The sequence below is a fragment of the Marmota flaviventris genome, chromosome 4, assembly GCF_047511675.1.
Source record: "Marmota flaviventris isolate mMarFla1 chromosome 4, mMarFla1.hap1, whole genome shotgun sequence".
Lineage (NCBI taxonomy): Eukaryota > Metazoa > Chordata > Mammalia > Rodentia > Sciuridae > Marmota > Marmota flaviventris.
Window position 1 is genome coordinate 6193035 of NC_092501.1, and position 12556 is coordinate 6205590.

The following is a 12556-nucleotide window of genomic DNA, read 5'->3' on the forward strand; positions in this document are numbered from 1 at the left end:
GCCATGTTGGCCTTGACGTTACAGTGACACCAGAGTTTAAACCTGTCTAGCAGCCAGAGGCAGGAGTGCCAGGACACTAAAAGTCCAAGGACTCTGCTTACCTTGGGGGCATGGTTGGCCCTGCCCCTGGGATCAGGAGGCCAGCAGCACCTACCACTACAATTCTGACCAGGAACACCTGTGTCCTCTGCCACCTGGGACGATATTTTTATCGCTGGAATGTGACAGTCTGCTTGGCCAGGGTCCACCCATCCCTCAGTCCTGCATGGGTCGGCCCTTGCTCTTACGTGAGCTGTTGGGTCAAATAGGAATCTTCCCATAGGAAGGTTCTACCTAATTAAAAAGCTTCTGCATCCCAAACATTAGACCCTTCACCTTTGACACCACCGTTCATCTTGTGAGGAGAAAGGACCTGATCCCTAGAGTCGGGAGCCGGTCACATACCTTAGATGACACTGTGTCTCTCAACCCGTCCAGTGTCATTTGGCAAATTCCTGCCTCTGCCATGCTTGATAAACACAGTGGAGCCTGGTTCCCTCTGCCAGACGTTTCTGTCGATGGTTTGTGTCACAATGATGCTCCTTGTCAGTTGGAATTTTTAAAATGTTCCCCCGTTTAGACATCTCTCTTTGAAGATGCTTGGACCCTGGATTCTTGGAGTCTTCACAGCCCCCAGGGTCAGGACTAACCCGTCTCACCCTCTCCTGTGTTGTTCAATGGAGAAAAAGTGCTCTAATATGTAGGTTTCGTTGTCATCTCTAAACAAAAGACACGAGAAAATCAGTTACAGTTTCAGGATGCACTAAAGCCATTTTAAACCCCATAAAGCATAAGAGCATTCATGAGTATTGAATTCAAGTCATTGAACTTGGTCTTGCCAAGAGCTGAGGTTGGAGTTAGACAGCGGGAGCCTGTCCATGCGGCAAATGCATCAAGTACTGCCCCCAGGTACCTGAAAGGGGAGTCTTCTCTAAGCGTCCTCAGCCTTTTCTTTTAGTGTGTAGCCACGGGGAGGGGAGCAGAAGTTCTGAGGTGCTTGCGGTGTTTTCCTCCTGCAGATCTGCCTCAACCGGCGGTGTCAGAACACCAGTGTCTTCGGTGTTCAGGACTGTGCGATGCGATGCCACGGCCGGGGGGTAAGTAGGCTGCCCTGCCCTATCCGAGACTAGCCACCCAGCTAAGCAGGAAGTCACTCTTCGCAAAGGCTCTTGCAACCCATAGCTTCTTAAAAATAGAGCAGCCAGCGTCTTCTCCATATTTTCTTCTAACGACGTTAATTTTCTTTGACCTTTACATCGCACAAGAAATGTCATCTTCATTTCACAGAGAAAATCAGATTGAGTGGTCATTATCTTTTAAATTAGCGTTCTGTGATTTTGAGAATTTTGTCATCTTCAAATTCATTTTAAAGCTTACCTTGCTTGTGAAGTACCTCACATTAGCATTTCAAACAGAGCTGTCTGTCTTGCCCCCATCATTCCAAATATGTGTCTGAACCAAATTTTTTCAAGAAGGGACTAAAGCCAAGATGGTCCACCATCGTGACCATGTGTTCTGAAGCCCCTCACAACAGGTCCCTAACTCAACCGGCTGTGTTCTACTTCACAGAAGCTTTAAGGGAGAAGAGAACTGTCCAAAATGAGATTTATTTTTCCTGATGGGCTCAGTTATTTCCAGTGGAATCATTAATCTTGATTGGCCATGCCAGTGGTTCATTGTTTTCCTGAAACCTTTTCTACAGAGATCATGTTCTGACATCTATTTTTAAAATCTCCAGACACTTGCCAGTGATTCCAAAGTGGCACATGGGGGTCTCCCTAAGCTCAAGCCGAGTCACAGCCATGATGGATCACGCCTGCCGCACCTCTTGGGTTTGTGGCTGCAGCATTTAGCTGACACACAGCCTAACTCAGGATCGCTGTGTCTTCCCTGGATAATAGATCTCTCTTGATTGGCCATAAGAGGCGAGCTAGTCCAGCCCCATCGTTTAACTGACAGATCTAGACGTACATGGGGGGAATGATGTGTGCACAGTAACCTGACTGGTCAGCAGCCAGCATGGAGGACTGAAGCCTCCCTTTCTGATGTCCCTGGCACCTCATCCACACTCTGGAAAGGCCCACATTTTCTGGACCAGTTGGCCATGACTTAGTGCCAGGGGCATGGCTACAGTCCCTCCCTGATGAGACCAGGCTCACTGCTAACCCCACCAAGCAGGGTGTCAGGGCTGTGATTTCTCTGCCACAATTTGCAAGATGGGAGGGGTCCACATGCTGCAGCAGGGGACTTCAGGGCAGCACGTGAATCTCCGGGTGGTTCCTTAGCACCCTTCAAGGAATAGTCAAGACAGCACGAGCCACGCCACTGGCTAGTTAATCCTGCTTCTAGCTTCATAGCTGTCTCCCAAACCATCACAGGCGATCTCGACCGTCAGGCTTCATGTTTGAAGCAGTTGGGGGTGATTTCATCAAAAAAGTGACTACCTCTGTTGAATTCATCAAAGTCAGTTAAAGCAGGGGACCCTCCCGTGAGACACACACTCCAAACATTTTATTTTGCCTTAAAATCAATTGGTATGTGTTTGGATCCCATATTTTGATGCAGGGACTTCATGGTTTACTGATGGTTGTTCTGCTCTCACCTCTGTGACTAAACCACGCAGCAGTTCACCACCTGCAATTTACAGTCTGTTTCCTCAAGTGGAGGGAAACTTGGACACTCCACAGACACCTGAGTGCTCAGTGCTGCTTGTCCCAGCTTCCCCGGCCACTCTGTATTGTCCCTTGCACTCCAAGTTGTCAGATGCTTTTTAGTTGACTGGCCTTTCTCCAGTGTTCCAAATCACCCTAGAAACAAGGTCCTCTGGCCTTCAGGGTCACGTTCCATTGGTTCATGCACCAGTTCACTAAGTTATATAACGAGCAATGGTGAGTCCTACCAGAGTGAGAAGAAATAGGGGGCCCAGCTGCAGGGCTGCCTCAGCGCTCCAGCCAGAGGGGACCAGAGCACCTGGCCTCCCGCGCCTCCTGCCTGGAGGAGGAGAACCATGCCGGAGGTTTTTGGGTCTCGGAGGCCCCAGCAGTCTGTTTCCAGGGCCCTGAGCAGGACCCTCCTTACTACTGGAGGGTTTCTCATCACAGCCCGATAGTGACAGTGTCCCAATTGAAGAAAGATGGGGAGAGCGAGAAGAGGCAGGGGGGAGAGAGCTGGGGAGGCTTCATAACCCCATCCTCTGGATGGTGCATGATGGGCGGATGGTGTAGCACTCCCAGCCTCAGGGCTGGCCTCACCTGTACTATTTGGGGCTGGATCTCACAGTGACATCTAGTGTCTGACTGGGCAGGTGCCAGTGGGGGCGCCAGCCACGGTCCCCTTGTTTTTGTGTGGTGCTCAACTAGGGCTCAAGCATATAGCACGACCCCCTGCTAGAGAGGGCACCCTAACGCTGTCCCCTGCCCCCAAAGGTGTGCAACAACAGGAAGAACTGCCACTGCGAGGCCCACTGGGCGCCTCCGTTCTGCGACAAGTTCGGCTTTGGAGGAAGCACTGACAGTGGCCCCATCCGGCAAGCAGGTCAGTGAGGTCCCTGTGTCCTGGGGGAGGTGACAGCCCACGGGCACGGCAGTCAGTGTGGGTACAGGAGTGGCTCTGCACAGCCTGAGGCCTCTCCCGGTTCCCAGCGCACCTGTGTTCTCACCTGACCGTCCAAGGCTCCTGGCTCCCTGCTCTGACGAGTGGCTGGGTTTGCAGGTTCCCTGGTCTGTGACACTTTGCTCAGCTAAGGCAGGGTCCACAGTGAACTGCCAAGTGGTATGAGCTTCATCTGCAGATCTGAAGGCTCTGAGAGGGCCAGCCTCTGTGCACTGGGGCACAAGGTGTGAAGTTTATGCCTTTTAAACTCCTGACCAGAAAGAAGCCCTCTCCTAATGGAGGCAACAGCAGGAACAGCAGCAGCTGTACACATGGAGTAGGTGTGTCCAGGTGCCGGGCCAAGCCCTTCACACGCTGGATGTCACCTGCTCCTCGCACAACTCTGAAGCAGAGATTACCATTAGATACAGGACCTGAGGCTCAGAGAGTTGAAGTAACTTGCCCAACATCAACCAGCTAAGATTGAGATCCAAGTCTGTCTGTCCCCATAGAGGCTCCTCAGGCAATTTCAAAATGGTCTCCTCGTACAGTGCTGTTTTCTCTGGGTTTTGGGGGGCGAGTTAGGGACAAATCGGAAGGATGTCCCTTTTAAAATGAAGAAGCTGGGAAAAAAAAGAGGCCAACCACCAGAAAGCATGCAGCTGGGGAGCCAGAGGTGGCGTGGACAGAACAGGTTGCTGGCCTTCTGGACACGTCCCTGAGCCCCACCCCCACCCCACCCCACCCCGTGCTTAGACCATGAACAACGCTGCCAGAGGGGAGGTCACGCATCCCCAAACCCTGCTGTGAATGGCAGCATTGAAACCGTGGCTTTGCCATCGTTTCCATGACAACGGACACAACAGGACTCTGCAGGGCCAGGCAGAGCACACAGGCCCAGAGGGGAGGCCAGTGTCCCAGGCACATCTGCAGAAGCAGCAGAGGAAGGACAAAGAGTGCCTGGTCCCCTTCCCCTAAAGACTCCACACCGCTCCTGCGAGAGCTCCAGTCCACCTCAGGCCCTGGGCCCTGAGCAAGTATAGAAAGGACCAGAGGGTCTTGTCCTGATGGCACCTCCGTTGCAGAGGGAGTGAGCAGGGCCAAACCTGGCATCCCCTTTCCTCAGTGACCTCTGGGCCTCGATGACAACTGGCCTCTTGTTGCAACTTAGTACCTTAGCAGGACTGCGAGCATTTTTTATTAAAAAAAAAAAAAATAGCAAGGTTTATTTTGTAGTTCATCAAGGACACTGCCGCCCATACTGTCTTTGATCAAGTAAAACTGGCGGTGGTCAGAGGAGCTGGAGAAGGCAGTGCGTCTCTACACTCTCTGTCTCTGGGCATGAACGTGCGTGACCAGTGTACTCGGGTCTTAGGGTTTCCAAAAAGTCCAACCCATGAGACTCCCACTCTCCCTTGTCCCTACTTAGAGTGTAAAAGTGAGATCCCTGCAGAGCTGACCCCACCCCACCCACCCCTCTGCTGTCATCTTGTAAAAGAAGGTGTACTTTTAGCACCTCACCTCAAACACGTTCCCAAGGGAGCAGGTCTGAGCAACTGTGTCCCCACTGCTCACTGGCCTGGGCTCAGTCACTGTTCAGCAAGTCCTGCCCCCTGCCAGCCACTGTGCAGGTCCTAGGGAGGGTTAGGCAGGTGCCACAAGAGGGGAGCAATCCCAGAGGCTCAGGAACAGGGGGGAGCCATGTGTCTTTAGAGATCTGCGGGGGGAGGGGGGGCAGGAAGAAGGGGCTGTGCAGAGGCCTGGAGTCTGGCTGGGGCCAGCAGGGGTGAGAGTGGCAGCAGTGACGGAGAGGGGAGGCCAGCACGGCAGGGCACAGATGGGGGCATGGAGTCGCAGCACTGCCAGGATGTCAGGCAGAGGGGGCTGCTGTGCTCAGACCCACAGCCAGCTGAGTGAGGAAGGCAGCGAGGCTGGTGACCGAAGTCACCTTCCTGGTCATCACCAGCAGCCTGTTGTGCACCTACTATGTGAAGCACACCCAGATCTTTGCTGGTAGTAAACACACAAATGAATCGTGATGCCTGCCTCAAGCCATTCACGGACCAGGGAAAACTGGGAGTAAATCTCTAAATCTGCACATTTTGGGTGTTCCCAGAAGGCTTCCGACTACAGCTGCCATCAAAGACCAACCTGGGTTCAGTGCTCCCTCCCTTCCCGCCCTTGACCTACATACACAAGGTGATGTCTCCATAGAGAAAATAAACAGCCCCCTCTCAGAGAAAGGGGGTCTCCAACAAAAAGCTGCATTTCTAAGTCCCTAATATGGCCAAACAAAACCCAGGGCGTTTCATTTAAGCTATGATTTTTCTTTTTCCCTCTTCACTAATTTGAGATGTTCAGAAATAAGTCTCATTCTAAAAATAATACAAGAAAAGATAAAGCAGCCGGCAACACTGAGCCCTGGGAGGAGGAGCCCAGGAGGGCAGCTGTGTGACCAGGCCACAGCCATCACAGCCTGGGACGTCTGACTGCTGGGACTCAAGTGGCAGGTCCCATTACCTTCTGTGGTTCTACCCTTCTCTGTGCCACTGTCCTGCGTGGGAGGCCACGTGGCCCTGCCCTGTCCCACAGACCCACCATGTTCCTATCTAGCAAGCATCACAAATGAACGACAGCTGCGTGGGTTGAACCTCAACCATGACCTTTGGAGTAAAGCTAATTTATTGGTCCATCACTCAGGGATTGCTCACCTCCATTCCGTTTGTCCCTTCAAAGTCTGTTCTGCCTTAAATGTCACCATTTGATACCTCCCATATTTCACCCTGACTGCCGCCCTCTGAAGCCCAATGTGTTGTGTTTCAGATAACCGAGGCTTGACCATAGGGACTCTGGTGACTGTGCTGTGTCTTCTCGCTGCTGGGTTTGGGGTTTATCTCAAAAGGAGGACATTGATACGACTGCTGTTTACGAACAAAAAAACCACCTTCGAGAAGCTGAGGTACACTGGGCCTCGTACTGTGGCTAGCAAGGTCCTCGGGGGCGAGGTGATGGTTGAAGGGATGTAGGGCCAGCCAATTCTCCCGGGTGGTCCTTAGGAAAGAGAGGGCCAGGCTTTCTGCACAGGAAGACCGGGAGCAGCTTCTGACCTCCTGGCTGCTCGCCGTGCGGCTGCGCAGGGTGCCGGTGCAGGGTGTGGGTGTTTTCTCCATCCTGGTGTTCGTAAGCTGTGCAACACTTGGGGACCCTGCGTGTTCTCCTCAGAGGGGGTGGCTTGGGGGTCCCAGCACATTCAAAGCCATCATTGCTATGGCTCCAGCTTCTTTCCAAACACCGCCCCCCACCCCCCAGCTACCCCATGGCTGTGTCTACGGAGAGCAAGAACTAATTTGACAGAAGGGTGGCTCTGGGGGAAAGAAGGTCAATATTTTTTTAAAATCTGATAAAAGCATTAGATAATTCTTCCTTTGCAAGTTTGCCACAGTAAGTTGAAATAAGTGAGTGATATTCTTAGTGTCACTATAAACACCAAGGAGAAAAGAAACGGCTGTGGCTAGCAAGTCGGATTGCCTTGCAGGTGTGTGCGACCCTCCCGGCCACCCAGCCGCTCCCAGCCCGCACAGGCTCACCGCGCCCACCTTGGGAAAGGCCCTTCAAGCAGGCCACCGCACTCCAACATACCAAAGGTGAGTGTTGGACGAACATGGGGACTCACTGGGCTCATAGACATGCAGCTTGCAACACAAGATGGATTCGGGAAGGGATCCTAGCTGCTTCCCGGAAACAGCCGGCACACTCGGGTCAATGAGGGCTGGCCGGCTGGGGGGCCTGGAAGGAGGCCCACAGTGCCTCCGTGGAAGCTCTCCTGGACCCTGCAGAGATGTGACGCGGTGTGTGGGATACGTAAGCCCTGACCCCTCTAGTCACAGGCTGGCCCAAGCTGGCTCCTGTCACTGGGACCTTCCTGCTGTTTCCAGAGGCCACCAGCTGGGTTTGGGGGAGCTTATGTGGCTGCTGTGACTCCTGGAATATTCTGTGGGCTTCACTCAGCCCCAGCTGTGCCCCTTCTGCTCAAGCCCAGAGCTGGGGAAGCCAGTCTGCCCCATTCCTTCAAAGAGAGAGATCCTGAGGCCAGAGCACCTCCTGGTCCCTCCTGTCACTTGCTTCCCCGTGAATCATTACTTGAGTTCATTCTCATACTCGTTGTTTTTCCTACCAAGTGTGTGTTTTTTTGTTTTTTTGTTTTTATCTTTTTTAGTTGTAGACAAACACCGTATCTTTATTTTATTTATTTTTATGTGGTGCTGAGGATCAATCCCAGTGCCTCACACATGTGAGGCAAGTGCTATACTGCTGAGCCACAACCCCAGCCCTCCCACCAAGTGGTTTTGATGTATCTGTAAGAATTCTTGAATGTTGAACTCATCCAATGAAAGAATTCAAAATACAACAGGGACAAGACTGATGTCAAGAAATGAGAAATGATTGAAAAAAAAAATCATCATCCCGTATTCAGCAGGCAATAAACTGTTTTAGCTCCCTCTCCCTTGATCCAGAAAGTAGACTGAGGTTTCATGGCGGTTCCTCATTCCTCGTTCATTTCAAACCTGGGGTCGTGAGCAAGAATGGCCTGCTCTAGGACAGCCAAAAGCACAGCTTTGCTTCAAAGAGCCCAAACTTGAAAGGGTCTATCAACAGGGAAAATTATGAGCAAGCTGTGATATATTTACAGAGCAGAACACTACTTGGTATTTAGAAGGACTCAACCACTGATGTCCACAATATTGTGGATGAGTCTCAATGATTCTGAGTGAAGAACCAAACAAAAGACCCCGTTTATATGCATATGTAACTCTACAAAATGCACGCTGGCTCACAGGACAGAGCACAGATCAACAGTGGCCAGGGAGCAGGAGGGGGAGGTGGGGGAGGCGAGAATGACAAGGATGCCCCTTGGGGAGACAGGTTCATTACCGTGCCTGTCCTGACGGCTTCATGGGTGTACACCTGGGTCAGCAACTACCGAACCTGCACGTTATCTGTGTGCAGCAAGCGCATAGCACTGCCCTCAAGAAAGCCGTTTCTTAAAAGAGAGGAAGGGAGCGAGGAATTGGGAGGGAAGGGTGGGACCTGCAGTACAGGGCGCTGGGCCTGGTCGGGGAACCTGGGCCAAGGGTCCAGAGCAGCCCCAGCGCGGCTTCCCGGGGCCAGGCCTCCCTCCAGGCTGGTTTTCTGTTTCTGGGGTGCCTTGAGCCTGGTCAGGCCAGGCTGTCCCGCTTCCCACCTCCTCCTCTTCTCCCACAGAGGCAGGGTCCAGGGTCTCCCTCTCGCACTTGCCCAGGGGCCTGCCCTCATTTACTAATTACAACAGTTTTTAAGAATCTGAATAAAACATGGATTCCTCCCCTGCAGATGGGCAGGGTGGGTGTGGGCCGTCGGGATTTGAAGTGTGGGTCACTCATGGCCCTCCTTCTCGGGGTGCCCTGGATCCCCACCTGCAGCTGCAGCAGAGGAGCCGGCTGCGTCCCCTTCCGAATCACTGATATCCTTGAACCCTCTGCCTCATGGCTCTTTGCTCTGACCGGGCAGGACAGGAGATCGCCACAGGGGCAGAATGTGGACATCAGCAGACCTCTCAACGCCCTTGCTGTCCCTCAGCCACAGTCACCGCGGCGAGTGCTTCCGCCCCTCCAGCAGGCCCCACGGGCACCCAGCGGCCCCGCCAGACCCCTGCCAGCCAACCCCGTGCTCAGGCAGACCCAGGTAAGCGCCACCGCTCATGTGGGGGACGCAGTGCAAATCCAGACTTTGCTGCTTGCCACTGTGTGAACTTGGGCAAACTGCTCGACCTCTTGTCACCTCTATAAAATGGAGATAATTCAGCAATTCAGACGGTTAAATGAGATGATTGGCATGAAACGTTTGACACGGTGCCTAGAAGATAGTCAGGGTACAATGTATTTTAATTTACTAGGAGTAATGTTCTAAAATATTCAGAATAGGTAAAGTGTTTCTGTAACTTGTCGTTTAACCCATGACACATTTGAGAATGGCAGAGGGCACTACTAATAAGTATCCTGGACGATAAAACAGAGATAGCAATCCAAGGCAGATGGTCACTCTAAGAATAATAATGGTCACACTTTCTTACATTTTTTTTTATCTTCAAAATTAAATACAAGAATTTCATCACCTATTGAGTCTCTCTGTTCTAGAAGTAGGTTGTCTATTTTGTGCGTATCTTCTCAATTTTTTGCTGGTTTTGAAAGTAAGGGTTTGTTTTGAGTATGAATGTGGCATTTCATGATAGGACACTTGAGAAGGGGAAAACACAGCAAATGAAAAACGGAGATCGTTGGTAATTTTTTATTGCTTTTGTTATTTTTCTTCTAGTAATTTTTATATACTGTTTTTAAAATAAGTTCTATGCTCTGTACCATCTTTATCTCCTGCATTTTTGCCTTAAAATCATTCATTATTAATCCTACAAAATGTTATTTTAGCAATAGCATTCTTTTGGACTATAGAATAGTTTCTGAAGCCTGGCGTGGTAGGACACACCTGTAAACCCAGTGAATCAGGAGGCTGAGGCAGGAGCATCATAAGTTCAAGGCCAGTCTCAGCAACTTAGCGAGACCCTGTCTCAAATTTAAAACAAATAATAATAATAATAATAAGGATATAGCTCACTGTTAGAACACCCCAGGATTCATCTCCAGAACCCAGAATAAGGTTTTTTAAGGACTTGCCATTAGTGGGCATATTTGGATATCTCTAGTTTTTGCTCTTATGAGCAGCTCTGTTATGAAAGTCTAGGTAGATAAAATTTTGGACTTCTTTATTCCCTTAGGAGAGTCTTAAAAGTGAAATATTGGGGAAAAGGACTGGTCATTTAAAGCCTCATAGTTTAATGTTTTTTCGGAACTGTTATATATGTTTATGTTCTCACATTGATTTTGTCTTCCTAACAGGGATTTTGCTAGTACCAAATATCAGCCTCTCAAAGCCTTTCCAGTTTGACAGATACACACACCACTCCGTTTCCTTCCTGTGTAGTCGTCCAATCGGGGACTGAAACGAGTGTTGACAGGTCTGGCTATAATTGGGTCTCCTTTCAGTCCATCAGTTTTTGCTTCAAGTGTGTTGACGTTCTCCTGGTTTGGGTACACATAATTAGGATTGTTGTGTCTTCTTGGGGAACTGTAAGGTCCCTTTTGTCATTATGAATTGTCCCTCTTTGGTTGTGTTTGTTCTAAAACCTCCTTTATCTGGTACTAATATACCCTCAGTGTTCTCAGAGTAGGTCTTTTCCCATCCATCACACTTTTCGCTTCAGAGGGCAGGTTTATTGGGTTCATTTTTGTTTCTTGGTGTTTCTTAGTTATTTCCAGGTCGTGTGTGCTTATGTGTTTTTTCCTGTTACGTATCTTGAGGAGGACACTGGCACACTCACAGGGACTCACCACCGGGTGGTTCCTTTAGTCCTGGGGCCACTGGCCAGTCTACTTTCTTTCTCAGCTTTCAGAGTCTTCCGTGAGCTGCCTTGTGAATTCTGTCCAGACTTTTCTGGTGTAAATTAACAGGAAGAATAGGGTGGACTATTCTTATTCCATCTCGTCTAGACCTCAATTCTTTTTGTGTTTCTTTGGTTACTGGTATTCAAACCATTTCATGTATGTCTAGTAGCCAATGGTGTGCTGGTAAACTGGTGCTTAAGAAAATAAATAATAATAATAATAATAAAATGCAGTGCTGGGCATAGTGGTGCACATCTGTAATCCAGTGACTCAGGAGGATGAGGCAGGAAGATCTCAAGTTCAAGGCCAGCCTCAGCAAATTAGTGAGACCATCAAAAACCTAGCAATACCCTGTCTCAAAATTAAAAATTAAATAAAAAGGGTAGGGATGTAGCTCAGTGGTAAAGCACCCCTGAGTTCAATCCCCAGTACCAAAAAAAAACCTGATATATAGCAGGTTTCTCTTTCATATAACCCCCCCACCCCCGCAGAGTCAATTACAAGCTATTAATGTGACATCACTGCACAGGAGCAGGGAATCCGCTGTCACAAGCTAGACCAGCTCCCACACCCACTGACAGGGATCTGCTCTATGCATTATCTGTTACTATCCTTTGACTTTTTTTTTTTTTTTTTTGCTTCTATTGAGAGGTAGAGTTTGCTCCCTTATGTATGAGTTTCTTTCTTAATAGATCATTTAATTTGTTGTAATTCTATTTTGCATTTGGCACAGAAGAGCTCCAGTTTTGAATATTCCACGTATTAATGGCTCCTTGTGAACCCTCCCATTCCTTCCATGCTTGCAGAGGCCTCTCCCATCTCAACAGCAGGGAGGACCCACATGCAGTCTCTCCTGCTGACTTGCTTGGCTGTCCAGGGTTCTGTTTTTTCCATGTGTCTTGCTAACCTGCCAGGGTTAAGTGGGTGCAAGGCAGTGGCCCCTCCTCCACTTCCTGGCCCATGGACTTATTTGAGGACACGATGAAGCAGTCAATAGCAGCAGTCAGCCTTCCGCACATGCTCTCCCGGTGTCCATGGAGCCCCATGGATTCCCTTATTTGGGGCTTTTTATTCCTACCTTTAAGTAGCCCACCCGTGCATGTGCCAAACAGGGACTGCCACCCACGTCGTGTGATCAGGGAAGCCACTTCTCCCTGATCACATGACCTGTGGGTGGCAGTCCCCAGGGAAGTCTTTCTCCACCAGCTGTGCATGCCCACAGAAGTGAAGTCTTCAAGATTCCCTTTCAAGCAGGCTTTGGAAAAGCCCTGCCTTTGTGATCCTTCAGCCATTACTCACTGAAAAATCCACCTGTTCACTCCAGGTTGGTTGGTGTCTGGAAACTTCCAAGACATGTGACACAGAGTGAGGACGTGGCTCTTCCCCATCACACGTAGACCTGGAGTAACTCCACGTAGGTGTGGGGAGTGTGTGGAGGTGGCTCTTGTTTG

The 12556-nt window shown here is 50.2% G+C and overlaps 1 protein-coding gene across 1 annotated transcript in view; it reads left to right on the top strand.

Annotated features, from left to right (window-relative positions):
• Positions 1 to 12556, top strand: part of Adam12 (ADAM metallopeptidase domain 12) — a 309534-nt gene that overhangs the window by 277967 nt on the left and 19011 nt on the right. Inside the window, exons 17-21 of the mRNA XM_027930183.2 lie at positions 1059 to 1136; positions 3465 to 3573; positions 6454 to 6589; positions 7166 to 7274; positions 9178 to 9351. Coding sequence (XP_027785984.2) covers positions 1059 to 1136; positions 3465 to 3573; positions 6454 to 6589; positions 7166 to 7274; positions 9178 to 9351 — 606 coding nt within the window. The remainder of the gene's footprint in view (positions 1 to 1058; positions 1137 to 3464; positions 3574 to 6453; positions 6590 to 7165; positions 7275 to 9177; positions 9352 to 12556) is intronic.